Below are 17,645 nucleotides of genomic sequence, written 5' to 3'. Positions count from 1 at the left end.
TGCGTGTGTGAGTGTGTGCAGGGAAGGAAAAAGTGAACAAACAGCGTACGTACGCAGTTGCGGTTCCGTCGACATAGGGCTCTTGACAAGGCGCAGGCTGGCTAGCGTCAGCCTGCAAAAGACGCGAATGATGTTCATGTGTATGAGTAGACAATGTCGCTGCTGCTAAGAAGAAAGGGGATTGATTATTAACGCACTGACTACCACGAGCTTCATTTATTAACAATGCGAGATCACTAGCCTTTACCTTAAGTAATGCGGTTAAGCCACTGCTAGATTTTTCAGTCATGTTACCAGAGCAATATAAACGGCACACAATGGAAAAGGCGCAGGCAGCACAAGCGTTTATCTTTCCTTGTACGCCTTTTATATTTCGTAAAATGAACAAAAAATCCGCAGACCCCACGCACTATTGGAATCGCTGTTAAGCAAAGCATTTAGCAGGTACCTGGTTCTGCCGCATTGTTTGGGTTCCGACAACCGTTACCAAATGAACCAACGTATTTGCGTAAATTGAAAAGTTGTGTGTGTGTGGGTCGCGAGCGTGCGCGTGTTTGATGACAGCCGCACGAGGACGACCACGTCGAAGACGATCGTATGGCAGGAAAGGCAAATCAACCCCAGCCATTCGACGCGGGCATATGACACGGTGATTGCTGGGTTTTCCATGGGTAGCAAAACAGCGTAAGCGAGAGAAGCATGGGCTGACACGTTATCGTCAACAATTTGTTATTGAAACGTGCGTAGCGACGGCTATGGTATGTCACCCATATTAAAGCGACAATGTCGTTTGTACTCCGGCGAAGTATCGTTAGAACTTGATTCACTTTGGCGATCATGAAATCTGTACAACGTCGCACAGCTTCTATGGAGCCGGAGTTTCAACTTTCTACAAGGCATCAGAGGCTTAGAATTGGGTGAAAAGCGGCGTTGGGTTGCGCGCTCGGGACTCTGATGTGGTGAAAATAGAAGACGCTTGAAAGCGAAAAAGCAAGAAGAATATTTGTAATGCGGCACCTAAAGGAATTCGTGTTCCGTGTGAATCTTCACGGCCGCCATTTCACCATCGTTACAGACCATCATGCATTATGCTGGCTTTCGACGCTGAAGAACTTGTCTGGACGGCTCGGTCGGTGGATCCTTCGTCTACAAGAATATGACTTTACTATTACCTACAAGTGCGGAAAAAGACACCAGGATGCAGACGCGCTTTCTCACTGTCCGCTTCCTACGACACCATGCAATGAACCTCCAACTACCATCCGTGACAAGCTTTCGCACGACCCCTCTTCACATGCTTTCTTGTTGGCCACTGTAGACGAGATGCCTAAACACGACAACAGATTCTTCCAATCTCATAAATTTGCGGACTCTTACTGTCGGCGCATCATAGACCACCTTCAAAGAGCTTCGCGCCCGCCTAACGCCCATCTTCGTCGACAGCTGACGCATGCAATTTAAGATTGAAAACCACGTCCTGTACCGTCATGTCTATCACCCTGACGATCAACGCTGGGTTCCTGTCCTACAACGCTCTCTACGTGCTCATGTCCTGCAGGCTTCTCACGACGACATGACTGCTGGTCACCTTGGTTTCCAGAAAACCTATGACCGCATCAAAGGTCGCTTCTACTGGCCTGGATTGTCCGCCAGTGTAGCGAGGTATGTCGCTTCCTGCACCCTATGTCAGCGTCGAAAGCTCCCTACATCAGCTCCAAGTGGACAACTGCAACCGGTTCCTCGTCCGTCGCAACCATTTGAGGTAGTTGGCGTTGACCTGCATGGTCCTCTTCCTGTGACTCTCACCGGTAAACGATGGATTGATTGTGACAGCCGTTGATCATTTGACACGCTACGCCGAAACAACTTGTGTGAGTTCTTCCTCAGCCTCTGAAGTTGCTGCATTCATACTTCAATCCTTAATACTGCGCCACGGTGCTCCTCGCGTCCTCCTGAGCGACCGTGGAAAATCATTCCTCTCGCAAATAGTAGACGAAGTACTCAGAGCCTCCGGAACCACCCACAAGACTACCTCCAGTTACCATCCGCAAACTAACGGCCTCACAGAGCGATTTCATCGCACGCTGTCAGACATGCTAGCCATGTACATCGAACCGGATCACAGAAACTGGGACGCAATTTTGACATTCGTGACTTTTGCGTATAATACCGCCGTTGAACGCACGACCGGTTACTCGCCATTCTACCTTGTCTATGGTCGTTCACCCAGTTCCTGTGTTGACGTCTCTTTCTTCGCGCCAACTGTCACTCAATGTCCATCCTCCTGTGAAGAATATGTGTCCCGCATTCTGTGTTGTCGCCAGCTCGCCCGCATCAACACCGAAGCACGGCAACAGGACCGCAAGCAGCATTACGACGCCTCTCATCGCGTCGTGTGCTTCCGCCCTGGCGACGAAGTGCTACTCCGGACTCCAGTTCGTACTCCTGGCTTGTTGACAAGTTTCAACTTCGGTTCATCAGCCCCTACAAAGTCTTGGAGCAGACTCCTCCGGTTAACTATCGCTAACTATCGCGTGGTACCAGTTATTGTTCCGAATGACCGCCGCTGCCGCGCCGCTGAGGTTGTCCACGTTTCCCGTATGAAGCCTTTCACGAGGCGTTCGCCGCCCCTTTGAATTGCGGCCAGGATGGCCGCTCTCGCGCGAGGGGACATTAGTGTGGCCATTTATAAGCTATTCTTTGTCATCTGTACATGATCATCATCATGTGGGGTTCATATGGAGTTCTTCTTCATCATCGCTTGTGGGGCTGGCTCTCGAGTGTGATCCGTGCTGTGGGCGTGATCGGTTCGCCGCATCTTCGACTCGGAATAAACGTAGTGACAACTGCTGCTTCACAATATGATGATTGCTATGTAAAAATTCTAAATAATTCGTGTACGCCTCAGAGAGGCTGTCACACGTATTTTTGCGAAATTTGTCTATTTGTTGTTGGTGGTGGCGGTAAGCAAGGCAATAAAAATGTGGCTGGGTAAAACGTGGCTAGAACCTAGTTATACGAGCGAAACCTCTGTTAAGCATAGTTAGACAAGGTTCTTCAGTGTTCCTATTGGGGGCGAGGACTTACGGAGGCACCATCTGTCGGAAGCGCCTCCCTTGCGTAGTATTAGGTATTACGCGGCGCGCTCCTGATAGGTTTCGCTTACGATGCTCAATGAAAACACTACGCGGCAGCCCTGCTGGACATTTCTGTAAGTACTCTCAAGACGAGGGAAGTTTTTGATTGTCGATATAATATTCTTAGGCAAATTGAAAGTACAGAATCGTTTACAGGCGTTATCTCTTTAACGAATGCGTACAGAGAATGCCACTGAGCGCGGTCGCCGCGATGGACTCTCTCGAAGCGGCTGTAGGCAAACGCTGAGAGTAAACTATGTGAAATAGTGAAATATGTTCTTATAGAGGGCTGTCTGTATAACCAAGCGGAGCATAACAGAATGAAGCCTCACTGCAGCGATTGCACGGGTTCGCAGCGACCGACTGCGCGTTTCATGCATGTGCGCGCACAATGTTTTGTTTTCGCTGTGAGCGCGTTTTCGCACCGTGCGTGAGCATTAAGCCGCAGCGTATGAGCATTTGACTGTACATTATGCTCCGTGTCATACATCAGGTACAACGCTATGGAGGCTAGAAATATTTTTTGCGGTGTCTGCGTTTGCACTTAGCCACAGTTCGATGTCTTTTGAGCAATTTTTATGAAAATGTTCTTTTGTATAAGGTGAGTTCTGTGCGAAAATAAGAATTTACCCTTAGGAACAAAAGAATCATTCGCTCAATAGGCTACTAACACATACTTTTATATCAATTTGCTTTTCGTTCTTTTTTTTATTTGCAGCCCACCGCAGCAGCTTCACGTTTCTTTGCGCTACACGGAGGGCCTGCGTGGTTCGGTATGCATGGCTCGGAATGATTTTTGCCGAAATGACGGTCAACGCTGGGCGCGGGACGCTGACGTCTGATTTTCTGCGACACGGGTCCTTTAATGCTATCGCGTTAATATAGTCACCTAGCCTGTTTGATTCAATAAGGTGAGCTATGCATGTTCTTTATTTGACATTTCTACATACATATTATTTTTATTTTTTTCTAAACCTGCCTTGTAACGTTAGCTATGACTGTCAGAGATCCGGTGGCATCAATCTCTTCCCTACCTTTTTTCCACCAAAACTCTAAAAGTATTTTACTTATCTCGACTGCTGAACGGTAAACGCTTCCGCCCACTTTAAACCCAAGCGCTTTTGGAAGGTGCACGTTACCTACGGTTCCCTATGGGTGAATCCCTTCACATGCCATTAGGATGTGCTTAGTGGTCTTCGGATTTTTGCTGCAGCATGCGCATTCCCCATCTAGCTCCGAATATTTGCTCAGGTATGCTTTTGTCGTTAGGCAACCGGCTCGAGCCTGAAACAGAAAGGCACTGCCCTCTGTTATCTTACAGATTTTCCCTTCGAATTTCTTTCTTCTCATTCTTATAAATCTCCATGGTCCTTATGTTTCCATTCTTTGCGTCCAACTAAATGTCTCTATTTCTCTCAGTTTTCCTGATGACTCCTGGTTGCCTATTTACAGGTTCAGTAACACTGTAGTTGGGTTGCCAACTTTCTTACCTCTTCGCCCCTTCCATGTCCAGCTTTTAAAGCACAGGTACTTGTGAACTTTAGCCGCCCGTTCATTTTCGTCCATGTTCCTGAGTCTTTCTTCAGAACTAATTTTGCTCTGTGCTTCACCGATTTCAAAAGAGCCCCAAACCACGTCACCCTGCACTTCCTCATTTGCAGTTTTACCGTGGGATACCAAAGCCCGCCGGTCTATGGGTCTTTGGTTAATTTCCCACCCCGACAAGACATCCGATTTTACGCATAGAATGACATTTGCGAACGTTAGAGCTGGCACCATTCCTCCTTTCGAAATTGCACACAAGAGTTCATACTTATTATGGCCCCACAGTGCTCTGTTTCATTATTGCAGCATTCCACTTCCCCTTTATTTTAAGATTCTCTTTGTGGGTGCGTGAGTAAGTATTTCCTTCGTTTATGCATAGGCCTAGGCATTTATATTGCTTGACCATGTATGACCTACCGTTCAATTGACACCACGTAATTACTCGTCTCTCCATTAAAAATGACGCGCTGTGGTTGCTCAGTGGCTATAGTGTTGGGCTGCTGAGCACGAGGTTGCGGGATGTAATCCTGGCCACGGCAGCCGCATTTCATTGGTCACCGTCAAACCCCATATCTTTTTTTTTTCATTAGAGACCGTAATCCCCGATTTGTCTGTGCTACGCTTGAAGCCTAGATTTGTCACTGCGTTTCCACTAAACGCGCGGCAAAGTAATACCACCTAGAGGAAAATAGAGGCAACATTGAGCGAAGAGGGGATGGAGAAACGAGGCGAAACATGGCGGAGGAAGAACGTAGGCGGAGGCACGCTGCGTTGACCTCATCTGGCAGTTGCTACGGGTTGTGTGAGTGCTATCGAGGTACTCTCGTGATGAGTGGCCGAGCGAGAAGAATGGAACAGCAACGCAAGCGGCGGCAGGCATAGCGCGAGTAGACCGACCCCGAAGTCGTCACCAAGCGCCGGGCACAAGTCCGTCAAAATGCGAGGTCTTCGCGTGCCCAGGAGACTCCCGAGGAGCGTGCTAGGCTGCTTGCGACAAGGCGGTTGTATCAGGCAAAACGCCGCAGCTCAGAAACTCTTCAACAGCGTGAAGCCCATCTGGAAACCCAGCGCACTGTCTTCCGCGAAGCCCGGAAGCATAACATTGAACAGAATGGCATGCGTTGCGCGGGCGCCACCAAAACAGGCATTTCAGCAATTACCCGTTTGGGTTCTTGTGCAGTGTGTGTGATCGTCTCTGGGATCTACGAGACATCGTTTCCGTCGACGAGGCGTAGGTTCTCGCGCTGGAGCAAGTTTCCTGAGGCCGACGTAACAACTTTCAACGTTTGCAACACCTGCCAAGGCTTTTTCCACTTGTAAAGTGTACGTGTATCCGACCAAGCCACATTTCCGGCCAAGCTGAACTCGGTTGCCGAGTGGCTGAGATTACCACGGATGCCGTTTAGGTAAATTCGGCGGCTTCTCTACAATAGTGGCCAGTACGACATTCAGGGCCGGTGGTGAATGTGCCTTTGTAAACTGCGACTGCCATGGGGAAGCGTGGCCGCAGCAGCGAGCGAAGTAACCTTCGTGCTGTCTATCTTTTCAATGCAAACTCAGCGGCGAGAACACAGCGCCCATGCAGCTATGAGCCGTCGGTACACCTACACTCTGCAGATCGCTTTCAAGGTAATGCGCGCGCGACCGCAGAATACGCAGTTGCTGGTGGAGTACAATGCCGAACCCCCCCCCCCCCCCTCACTCACTCCGCGACAATGCGCGGGACGGAGGACAGCGCGATGTCTCGCCCCCTTTCGTCTTTTTCTTTTTTTTTTCACTGCACTAACGTGAGTATTCTACGCTTGTGTTTCAGTCCTCAGGAGTTACATGAGAGCGCATTCTAACGCCAAACCCGCTCTCAAATATAGAGGATTCACCGAAGGGACAAATCTTTTCAACACTGATTACGCGGGAATGGCAATGTCAGTATGCGAATCATTTTACGGTGCAGTTTAGTTTTTAGCAAGGAAAGACTAAAAATCACGAAGCTTCACCTCCGAAAGCAACTAGTTGGCTTCATGAAGTGCCGTATCCTTTTCGACTATCTGAATCACCGTGCAGTGCACGGAAATTAATGTACGCGAGCGCTTCTGACTGATTCCAATAAAAGTTGTTGCATTTGAAAGAGAAAGGTAAATTATAATGACTCGAGGAATAAGAATTTTCATTTCATGTTTGGAGTGTTTTGAAAAAATGATCAAATATTGGAAAGTTTCAAAAAATATTCAAGCAACAAGTTTTGCAACTCTGTACCAAAACGAATATCGCAGAGCAGCAAAAGCCGACAGATTTTATATATGAATGGACTGTTTACGTAACACATTGCTGCAAGGTATGCAAGTGCTTTACGAAATGTTTACTCATAAATTAGTGGTATGTTTACGAGCATCAAATTTCTTTCGCTTTAGCTGTCTCATTGGGTGCCAAATAACACACAGCACACAAGAGAAGACAATGCTACAGAGCGCTATTATCTAATGAAATTGGTATGTTGGTATTTAACGCCACATGGCTCAACGTCTTTAAAAGGATACTAATGACCAATACTATAAACTTTATAAGCAAATTATTTTGCTAGGATTACGAAAGTTCACTTTTACCGTGAGTGGAGTCTGCCAGAGAAACCGCAATAAAGATAGACTTCGTGCACCCGCCTCCGCCACATCAATTCCGACGTGTCTGCTTATTTCCTATCGAAAGCGAAGGATTTTCTGTGCCTTTTTCGCCCATTTTTGTGGTTGTTATCTAATGAATACATACAAACTTGCCGAACAGGAAGTTCTCTCACTAGGCGCTTAGAGAATTGTGCTACAATAATTTATTAGTCAGTTGTACAAATTAAAAAAAAAATCATCTAGATTGCTGCAGAAGTTGCCAAGAAAATCGCTGTTCCCATGCAATTACGTCCAGAGACACATTTTCCTCAAAATTAATACTTGGCGTTCGCCGATCAACGCGCCCCGGTTGCACCATAGTGCGCATCCATTATTGTTGGCGCTGACCACCGGCTACCACAAAAATGAGCGAAAAAGACACAGAAAATGCTTCATTATCGATCAGCAAGTAAGAGGACGTGCCGTAGAAGACGTTATCAAAATTGATGCAGTGTCACCGGAAGCAAGTGCAGGAATCTATCAGTATTGCGGTTTTTCTCGCAGACTCCACTCACTGTAAGAGGGAGCTATTCGGGATCCTAGAAGAATAATTAGCTTACAAAATTTGCCCCTTCCGAAGACGTGTTTAGGAATGTGGCGTTAAATTCTTACTTGAGGTAGATGTCCTTGAGAGTGGAGACGCCGAGACCGACCGAGCGAACTCCCAGGTGGGCACTGGCCTTCTCCAGCTCTCGGAACATTCGGTCGAAGCTCTCAGACGCGACTGTGTGCAGCGCGATCGTGGCCTGGGCCGGCGCGTCGCTCAACACCTCAGCTCCGGGCACGTACTTCTGCACGATGGACAGCACTTGCTTCCTCTGGAAGGGCACCGAGGGACTCTTGACCAGGCGGATCTTGTAGCCTACGCCTGCGTCATCATCCATCATCGTGGGCTACAGTGGCAAAAAACGTGAGCCATTTCAAGGGGGTCATATTTTATCATCAGTCTTTCACTGCGCGCCAGTACTGTACGCCGGCTGCGCTCCTCATAAGTTTTATTGGTTACAGCCGCACTTTGCTGATAAACTTACTTTGAGCACTGTCAGTAACTCAAAATCAGCAAGAGTATTAACGCGATGGCGCTCATGGCCTCGTGCCGCAGAAAATCCGGCGTCCCACGACCCGCATCGAATGTTTCTGTAGAAATGATTTCGAACCACGCATACTCAACCACATAGGCCCTCAATCTGGCGCAAGGAAGTTACTGAACCAATTCAGTTTCTCAAGCTAAAATACGTAGGAAAATTGTAAAGTACGACTTGCACACAGCCTATAGACATGATAGCGTTGTATTGTAATGTGGATATATGAGAAAACGTAATCTCGTTACGCGAGAAGTAAAAAAAAACAGAAACCCCTTTTCCAGCGTTTCCACCAATAATAGAGCGGCCATGGCCTCCGCGATTTACGCGCGCCGAAAGGACTTCTTCTTGGGCAAGTTGGTGCTTAGATTTCCTAGGTATACTTTGTGGCGCAATATACATTTCTGGACACTGGACACTGTCTCCCTTTCTTCTGTCCCTTTTCCAGAAATGTATTTTGCGCCACAAAGTATACTTACGCGCGCCGGCACGCGCAAATCTCAAAGCCCATAAATCGGCGCACCCGGTTTCTCGCAACACCTCCAGATGGCGCTCACCTCGTACTGTCTGCACGCCTCACTTCTATTTTGCATAATGCCTCCACCGCATCGCGGCCCACGCAAAAGGCCGCGTCTCTACCAGAAAGCCCGCCTTCGTGCATAGCGTTCGCTGCCTGCGTTTCACGGTAAACATGGTTGCATAACTTCCAATTGCCGGGAAGCGTGAGAAGCAGTCAGGGATCTTTGAATGCTATCACGTTCCACTCTTAAAGGCGAAAGTTAAGCGTCCTCCTAATTTGTAAAGGTAAAATTTAGGCTGGAAGCTCTGTAGCAGCCAGGCGCCTACTGCGATAATGCTGAAGTTTCGCGCGGATAAAGCACCGCTCGTTCAACGCCTCCAGGATAGCAGGCCTCTGCACTCTGCTTTATGCAGTCATGCTACTTGGAACTAAATTTCCACCGTCAAGTCCTTCGTAACGACAGCGGTGGAGTCTTAATCACCGCGACTTACTCGGGAGCATCCCCATTAGATTCTAAGGCAGTCGGACTAGGTAACATGACGTAATGGATCCGAGAGTGCAGGACCTGTGCTATCTTGGAGACGTTTGCTGGTTGCGCTTTTGCTGCACTGCTTCTCGTATGCAAGAAGTATAGGCTGAAGATTAAACGCTGGATACAATCTTATCGGGAGTCTCCTGTCATAAATAAAGCGATATTTTTCAGGCCATAAATGTATGTTTTGTGTGGCAGCTTGAAGTAAAGGTGCGCGAGCGGCTCTGTTTATGATGCACGCATATGCGACATTGAAGAACACTTACGTTTTTACAGCGAAGATATATACGGCCAGCCAATTCGTCCGTCCGTCCGTACCACTGTCGCCTGTACGCCAAAAACTCCTCCAGCACAATGCCATGCGCATGAGCGAAAAAAAATTCACTGTCCTTCGACTCTGTGAAGAAGGATGACCAGCGCAGCTGTGTATGTGGACCCCTTAATGGCGAACTGCACCTTGTCCGCGGGTCTGCACGGTATTGCACTACCTTCGGGATCTGCCCTACCTTCGGGATCTGCCCACGTATGGGTGTGCTTAAAGCCTGCTTCATTTCCGCCGTAAGTCTGCCTGGTAATTCACTATATTCGGTATCGGTAAACGTATGGGGACTGCTTAATGCGTGCTTCACCTCTGCCGCGTCTCGGCCCGGTATTGCACTGCGTTCGGGATCGGCCGACGTATGGGGAGTGCTTAAAGCCTGCTTCACCTCCGCCGTGGGTCGGCGCGGTAGTGCACTATTGTCACGTGGTAGTGACGGTTAAGAAAACAGTTGAAATAGCCAACGAGCTTTCGTGTGTGCAGCTACTCGGACAGTTCTGAACTGGTCCGGGACGACAAATTGAAGAGCACCCACTGCGGACTACAGAGCACATACGGGGTGACGGACGTTAACGTTTAAGGTGGTGGAAGCCGTAGGTTGCGACGTCTGCAAGCAGCTGTGTCGCCGAGGCAGCAACAGCCGCCGCCATGTTGCGTAAGCAGCGGTGGCGGGGGAGGCGGCCGTCGGCACCGCCACCGATTCCTTGACCGCATTTCTCGTGCAAGCCCTCGCTGGCGCTCGGGACGAGCGGATTCCATCTTTCGTAACGGTGCACCACACAGAAACCCTTGCCCATCGCTTCTCTTCCTTGCGCCCTGCGTGGCCCCTCATTGGTTGCGCGGCTTCTCATTGGGCTCAGGAATAAAGTCTAACAAGGGAGCCTAATTTTGTAGCTCAACTTTCGAGTCAGTCTTCCTATAAGTAAACCATTTTTTTGTGTCTAAAGTGCCAGCACATGATGAGCCCCGATGTGATGCATTATAAGCATACGTATGTGTGCTGTCGCCGAATGCGGACAGCAGCACTGATCAACGATTTCCTGACGGAGATATATGGCTGCACAGACGTGTCGATTCAAACGCATTGTCGAGCTAAAATGTTGCCTTTCCCTTGCGCGAAGGACAAGATACGGCTATCACTATCGGTAGAACAGCACGCACAACAAACTGGGTCAGTGGTCCACGTATTGCTTTTATTTCAAAGGTAAAACAGCAATCGTAAAAAAACAATTGCTGCACGTGACGGCATGTTATTCAATGTGGACAGCAACTTCCCTTATTCTCATAGAGGCGTAAGCTTTAGTTACGCGGCGAAACGCATCTACCATACCTCTGCGAGATATACTTGTAAGCACTAACTGAAATTGCGCCTGATTGCTAACATAGTAAGTTAATCAGGAATCACCGTGGCAAAGTGGCGGGCTTGTGGTCTCAAGGTTAGTGAATCGAATTCTACAAGTGGGAGAGGGAAAGCTAGGAAACGCTACCCCCATATTGCCGCAGAGAGCTCCCCACATGCCAGTTACGAGCACTGTCGTGAGGTGCCCTTCCAAGCGCCTCGTCGCTGAAGCCCCCAGGCATTACTCATAGGATCGCCATTAGAAGAGTGCCAGCAACGCCTCGCTCATGGTGATACAGCGCGTGTCTCGCGTGCACGCGCACACGGCAGCGTCCGCGTCTACCGTCCAATGAGAAGTCACGGCGTGGCTCCTGGCCTTCGGGGTGCGTGAAAAGTGTGTTCAGCGTGGAGACGTGGTTGGCTGATAATAGGCTCCTGTTAACTCTTCTTGTAAATTGTGTGAATGCTTAGTATTGAGTTTCCGGGCACAAGTTCACCCACAATAAACCAGTTTGTTTAGTGTGCTTCATTGAAGAGTACTACAATATACACACGACAGCGGTTGCGGGCGAACTGAAGGCACGGTACGGTGCGTGTCCGCCGTTTCTGAAAAATGAACACGATGCAAATTTGTCAAGCGACCAACTGATGCAGGGCGTGCAGACGAAGAGCCACAGTAAAGCACCGTATGGTATAAGGGACCCTACGTAAGCGGTCGGACGTCAAATCAACACCTCTGTGCCCGTCGTCGTAGCGTTGAGGCTATGGCATTGCTTGAGGTCACGGGTTCAATCCCGACCGCGGCAGCCACATTTCATCGAGCGCGAAATACAAAAACGCTTGTGAACTTAATTTACGTTAACGAACACTAGACTCTTAAAATTAACCTGCAGTCCGCCGCCACGGCGAGCCTCATCATCCGGCTGTGGTTTTGGAGCGTACAGCCGGATAATTCCATTAATGTCAAGTCTCCTGCCACCGTCAGATGTACCATGTGAGGAAATGACAATGCACAACCCCCTCAGAGGTTATGAACAATGGTGCGCAACAATGCCTCAAGCAAACACGTCTCCCTTTGTGTTCAATTTAGCTGTTACGAAAACAGCAGTGGTGTACGCAAACTAACATTTAATATCATCTCATCACACTCGTACTAGATAAAACGTTGAAGAAATTAAACATTCGCCCTCAACATCACCGCGAATTATCGTCAATCAAAGCAAACAGTCGTAAGCTTCGCATACATCGATTCCCACCAGTGCGTGGAATCCGCATAACTTCTTTTTTACTATTTTACTGTTACTATTTTTCTTTCTTCCGTAAAAATATTTTTAAATCTAGTTATATTTCCAAAACTCATTTATCCTAGCACATATTTTCCCTTGCTTTTGTCCCATTTCCGTAAATTTTTGTGGGCTGAATTTGTAGTTCTGCCGGGAAAACGGGCCAAAATCTGCGCATTCGTGAAATACTCATATATAACGCTCTGAGGCCCTTGATGGGCCCGGCACACCTGGCAGTGCCATGACGCTAAACAGGAAACTGTTTTTCGTACTGCAGGGTTTGCTGGGAATTGCTGTCGGTTTATCAACCACTGGTCACGTGTGCCACGAGGCACGCCACACCAACGATGCATATCAGCTTTTGAAATTGGTCCCATCAGCAAATCAACAAGCGTCATCTCATGATGGTGCGGATCTACTAGCGAATCCTATCGAACAACGCGGCATGCCGTCATCAACAGCCGAGCATATAAAAGAGGTACCTCACTACAACTTCAGTGGGCACGACGGACCTGGCACTGCCATGACGCTAAACAGGAAACTGTTTTTCGTACTGCAGGTTAGTTGCCATTCCTGTACATTTGGAAGTAACTGTCCTGGCATTGTAGTCCAACGTGCCCCAAACGGTGTTATAGCATTGCCTATAATTGTTTTTTGATGATCAGATTGTATTTATGTGGCGATGTGGAACTAAAGCCCGGGCCTACACAAAAATAACTTCTTGAAGAGCTACTTGAGGGCCAGAAGGCCATGCGTGTGACATAAGTGAATTGAACCAGAAATAGCAGTCATGAAAAATGCAGTAGTGAAGCTCCACGATAAAATGTAGGAAAATTGCTCTCAGTCCTCCCTCCCTTCAGGACAAGCTGATAAAGTGCAGATGGTGCCACAATCGGTAGAACGTGTCATAGACTTTCAAGTAAAAACTAACAGTTCTGGAAGACCGAAGTAGACAGTCTAATCTGATAATTCGTGGAATACCCGAGTCATCCGATGAAACAGAAGTTTCCCTTAAACACAAAGTAGTCAAAGAGATATTCGAAGAAAAACTTGGCGTGAATGTAAATCGATTGGCCGCATCCATCGACTTGGACAGCGGAAAGGCAAACGCCCAGTAATCATTCACCTCCAAGATTACAATGAAACGAAGGCAATCTTCGCCAATGTCAAAAAGTTAAAAGGCAGCACAACGTTTATCCAAAATGACTATTCGGCATCAACGTTAAGAAAACGGAAACTACTCTGGGAAAAGTGCGAAAAAATGAGAAGCAGCTGGGAAAAACAGTCTCGCTTATCCACGACAGACTAAGAATTGACAAGGAATTCTTTTTTTGAAATGAATCGCTTAACAAACCTGTTAAAGCTGTAAAAAACGCATCGTCCACGCCTGTGGAAGGTGAGCAAGATAATGCATCTGTATTATCTCGAGATTGACACGATGCCTGTGAAGCTCATAAGCGTCTCCGAATGTTGAATATAAACGCTCGCAGTGTCAAAAACGAAATCGAGGCCTTAGAGATCTTACTACTACAGTACGATCCTCATGTAACTGTTTTAACAGAAACCTGGCTGAACGAGGAAATATGAGACAACGACATTTTTCCTCCTTCTTATAAAGTTTGTCGTAAGGACCGGCACTCTAAGGGTGGTGGTGTAGCGATTTTAATTAAAGATAGCGTTCAGGCTGTTTTGCTGGACGACATTATGGACCTCGAATGCCTGCGTGTCAAAGTCCCTTACTGCAGTCACAATTTGACGTTATACGCTTTTTATAGACCTCCGGATGACTCGCCAGATATTTTAGAGAGACTGAATATAGAAATGTCCATGCATGAAAGAAACAAAATTGTTTTGCTTGGTGATTTTAACCTGCCGAGAGTAGATTGGGAACGCCTTATTGCCAGTAGTCAACATAACAAACATGTGAACATTATGTTTGAATTTATGTTACGATACAACTTGATGCAAGTAGTCCATGAATCAACTCGTGTACAAAATGCATCCACGTCGGTGTTAGACTTGATAGTTCTCAGTCGAGATTGCTCTGATTATAATGTGAAAGTCGAGCAAGGGCTCTCCTATCACCATCTCGTAAACATGTCGCTACCGCTAGTACCTCTAGATAAGTATAAACACCCGTCTGCGCTCTACTTTAAAGGTTTTTTGAATGCCAATGACGCAAGCGTTGTCGAATACATGCAAACATGTTCGATTGATTTCTATAGCAGCAATATTCAGCTACTTTGGAACAAGTTCAAGGAGAAGTGTCAATATTGTCTGGTTAACTTCGTCCCAAACAAATTGAAGAAAGTTAAACGAACGCCTTGGATGAATAGGAATATCATTCCATTGAAACACAGAATAAAAAGATTTAAAAAGAAGCATGCGGGGCAGTGCAACAAATTACGAGAGATGCAAGACAATCTTGCACGTGCGGTTCACACCACGAAACATTATTCTTTCACGATATCGTTTCCTAGCTTCATAAAAAATGATCCTGCTAAGTTCTGGCAGCACATAAAAGAAAGGAAGAAGCCAGTTTCGCAAATATCACTTGACGGGAAGGAAATTACAGATCGGAGTGCCATTTCTCAGCAGTTCAACAATTTCAAAGTGCGTTCTCTGGTGCTATGCTGAGCGCATGTGATGTCACACTGCATGCTGATGTAAATTGTCACACTGATGTGCATTTAACAGATGTACATTTTATGTCTTATACTGGTGTATTTAATATGCTGCTTAACTTGAAAACGAAGAGCTCATGTGGTCTGGAATAAATTCCTGACGTATTTCTCAAGCGATATGCTGGAGTTCTTGCAAAATTTCTTGTGATTTTATTCCGTGTCTCACTCATGACAGCCCAATTGCCAAATGACCGGAAGACTGCCCGTGTTATCCCTGGGTTTAAGAAAGGCGACCGGTTACTTATGCAGAATTATCGACCGATATCACTAACCTCCCGATGCTGCAAACTTGTAGAACATATATATATATATATATATATATATATATATATATATATATATATATATATATATATATATATATATATATATATATATATATATATATTGTAATGAAGCAGACGCGCCCCTGTGTATGTGCCGTCTGAAGAAGAAGACGAAGGGCCGTGCCGTGATCTCGAGCGACCCCGTGCTTCGGACAGCCCTTGCAGTGCCTTGTTTTTGCCTAGCGTTCCACAACGTCGTGAACGAGAATAAACCCCATCGCATTTGGTGGAGGTTGCTGAGATCCTTCGCCTCGTCCTGGAGCTCCGCACTCGAACCCTGCCAACAAGATCGCCTTGCACTATGCCTGATCCCGCCACCTCGTTGCCCGCCCCACCGGCTGCCACTGTCATCTGCGCCGGCGTCCCTCGTCAGCGCGACCCACCCATTTTCAGTGGGACCGCCGAACACGACGTGGAAGACTGGCTCTCATCGTACGAACGTGTAAGTGCCCATAACCGATGGGATGACCAGTCTAAGCTGACCAACGTGCCGTTCTACCTCGCCGACGTAGCCAAACTTTGGTTCTTCAACCACGAATCAGACTTTACAAGCTGGTCCGCCTTTAAGACTCTGTTTGCAGAAGTGTTTGATCGCCCAGCTGTGCGTACGCTACGCGCTGAACAGCGTCTACGCCAGCGCGCACAGCAGCCTGGAGAAACATTCCCCAGCTACATCGAGGATGTTCTCGATTTGTGCAAGCGGGTCAATCCCAGCATGTCAGAGGATGACAAGATCAAACACATCCTCAAGGGCATCGAGGACAGCGCATTCCAGATGTTGCTGGCCAAAGGCCCAACTAGCGTATCCGTCCTCATTAACCTCTGCCAGAGCTTTGACGAGCTGCGCCGCCAACGTTCCATCGCCCGCCAGAACATCCAGCACGCCGATTCCGTCTCCAGCATCGCGGTTTCTACCGAATTCACCAACTCGACCCTCTCGCAGCATATCAAAGATTTTATCCGTGAAGAGGTGGCCAGGCAGCTCTCGCTGCTGCCTCACAGTGACGCACCTACGGCAGCTTTGCCTCCAACGCTGCAGGAAGCCATCCGAAATCACATATCTGAAGCGCTTCCTGCAGCTCCTACAACCCCCCCAACCAACCCTATGAGTGTGCCGCTGGCCCATACCAACTTTGCCAACCACCCTACGTCGCTGCCGCTCAGTTATGCAGCCGTGGTTGCACGGCCACCTGCGCAGACCGCTTCCTTTCCATCGCCCATGAATCCGGCTTCATTTCAAGTTGCCCGACCGTCACCACACTTTTTTCGTCCCACCGAGACGTGGCGCACTCAAGACAACCGGCCTATCTGCTTCGCCTGCGGCATTGCTGGCCATGTGGCACGCTTCTGTCGCCGCCGCGCCTCAACTGCGTGTACCAGCTTTGACAGGCCCCGCTACGCACCACAATACGCCGCCACGCCTCCATTATCACCGCGACGTCTCGACACTGATCGCCGGTTGGAAACTCGGCGTTCCCCTTCCCCTCGTCGGCGTTCGATTTCGCCCCTGCGTCGTCGAGTTCCCACTGAAGAGGGAAACTGACTGCTGCAGTTCCTGAGGCAAGAACTGCAAATACGTCGATTTTCTCAAGACCTCAATCTTCGCCGCAAAATGTAATTACCGTTTTTGTAGAGGGAGTACCAGCAGTGGCACTAGTCGATACCGGAGCAGCCGTTTCCGTCATTCACGAGGGCCTTTGCCGCAAGCTACGAAAAGTGACTACAGCTCGCTCTGGCCTGGTGCTCGCCACTGCCAGCGCGCAGCGAATCCACCCTTCAGCTGTATGCACGGCCCGTGTCGTCATCAACGACGTTCTGTACATAATCGAGTGTTTCGTGCTACCATCGTGCTCTCACGACCTCATCATTGGTTGGGATTTCCTGTCACGTCATCATGCTGTCATTGACTGTTCACGTGCAGAAGTGTCGCTTTTACCACTATGTGAATCACTGCCGACCAGCTCTCCTCACTTTGCCGACAAACTCACTGTTGATGCCGACACAACCGTACCTCCTGAGTCGTCGATGGCTGTTGTCTTGTCGTCTGATTCCGCATCTGACGCCACCGTAGTGTTCACGCCGTCCGATGTGTTTGCTCAACGCAAGGGCATTGTTCTTCCGTTTGCCGTGCTTACTGTAACCTCTGGCTCAACTGTGATGCTGGTCACCAACTACTACCAGTACCCGATCAGCCTACTGCGTGGAGAGACGGTAGGATACTTTC

The 17,645-nt window shown here is 48.2% G+C and overlaps 2 protein-coding genes across 9 annotated transcripts in view; one reads left to right on the top strand and one right to left on the bottom strand.

Moving 5' to 3' along the window:
* Positions 1-17,645, bottom strand: part of LOC135919920 (phospholipid-transporting ATPase ABCA3-like) — a 223,301-nt gene that overhangs the window by 109,193 nt on the left and 96,463 nt on the right. For all 5 annotated transcript variants that reach the window (XM_065453931.2, XM_065453932.2, XM_065453933.2 and 2 more), the window contains 2 exons: positions 7,949-8,204; positions 54-112 (listed from right to left, as the gene is read on the bottom strand). In XM_065453931.2, coding sequence (XP_065310003.2) covers positions 54-112; positions 7,949-8,204 — 315 coding nt within the window. The remainder of the gene's footprint in view (positions 1-53; positions 113-7,948; positions 8,205-17,645) is intronic.
* LOC135919921 (uncharacterized) overlaps positions 1-17,645 on the top strand; it is a 60,436-nt gene that overhangs the window by 1,537 nt on the left and 41,254 nt on the right. Inside the window, exons 1-4 of one of the 4 annotated variants that reach the window (XR_010570105.2) lie at positions 3,927-4,048; positions 8,071-8,246; positions 12,689-12,970; positions 15,271-15,387. Coding sequence is in view for 1 of the 4 variants with exons in the window: in XM_070534938.1 (XP_070391039.1) it covers positions 3,856-3,910; positions 12,689-12,970 (337 nt within the window). In the remaining 3 variants the exon portion in view is untranslated. The other 3 variants (XR_011512605.1, XR_010570104.2, XM_070534938.1) reach the window with 3 other exon arrangements.

Source organism: Dermacentor albipictus, chromosome 3 (genome assembly GCF_038994185.2).
Source record: "Dermacentor albipictus isolate Rhodes 1998 colony chromosome 3, USDA_Dalb.pri_finalv2, whole genome shotgun sequence".
In the NCBI taxonomy this organism is placed as follows: Eukaryota; Metazoa; Arthropoda; class Arachnida; order Ixodida; family Ixodidae; genus Dermacentor; species Dermacentor albipictus.
Note: the sequence above shows the minus strand (reverse complement) of the source record. Positions and strands in the feature narration are given on the sequence as shown.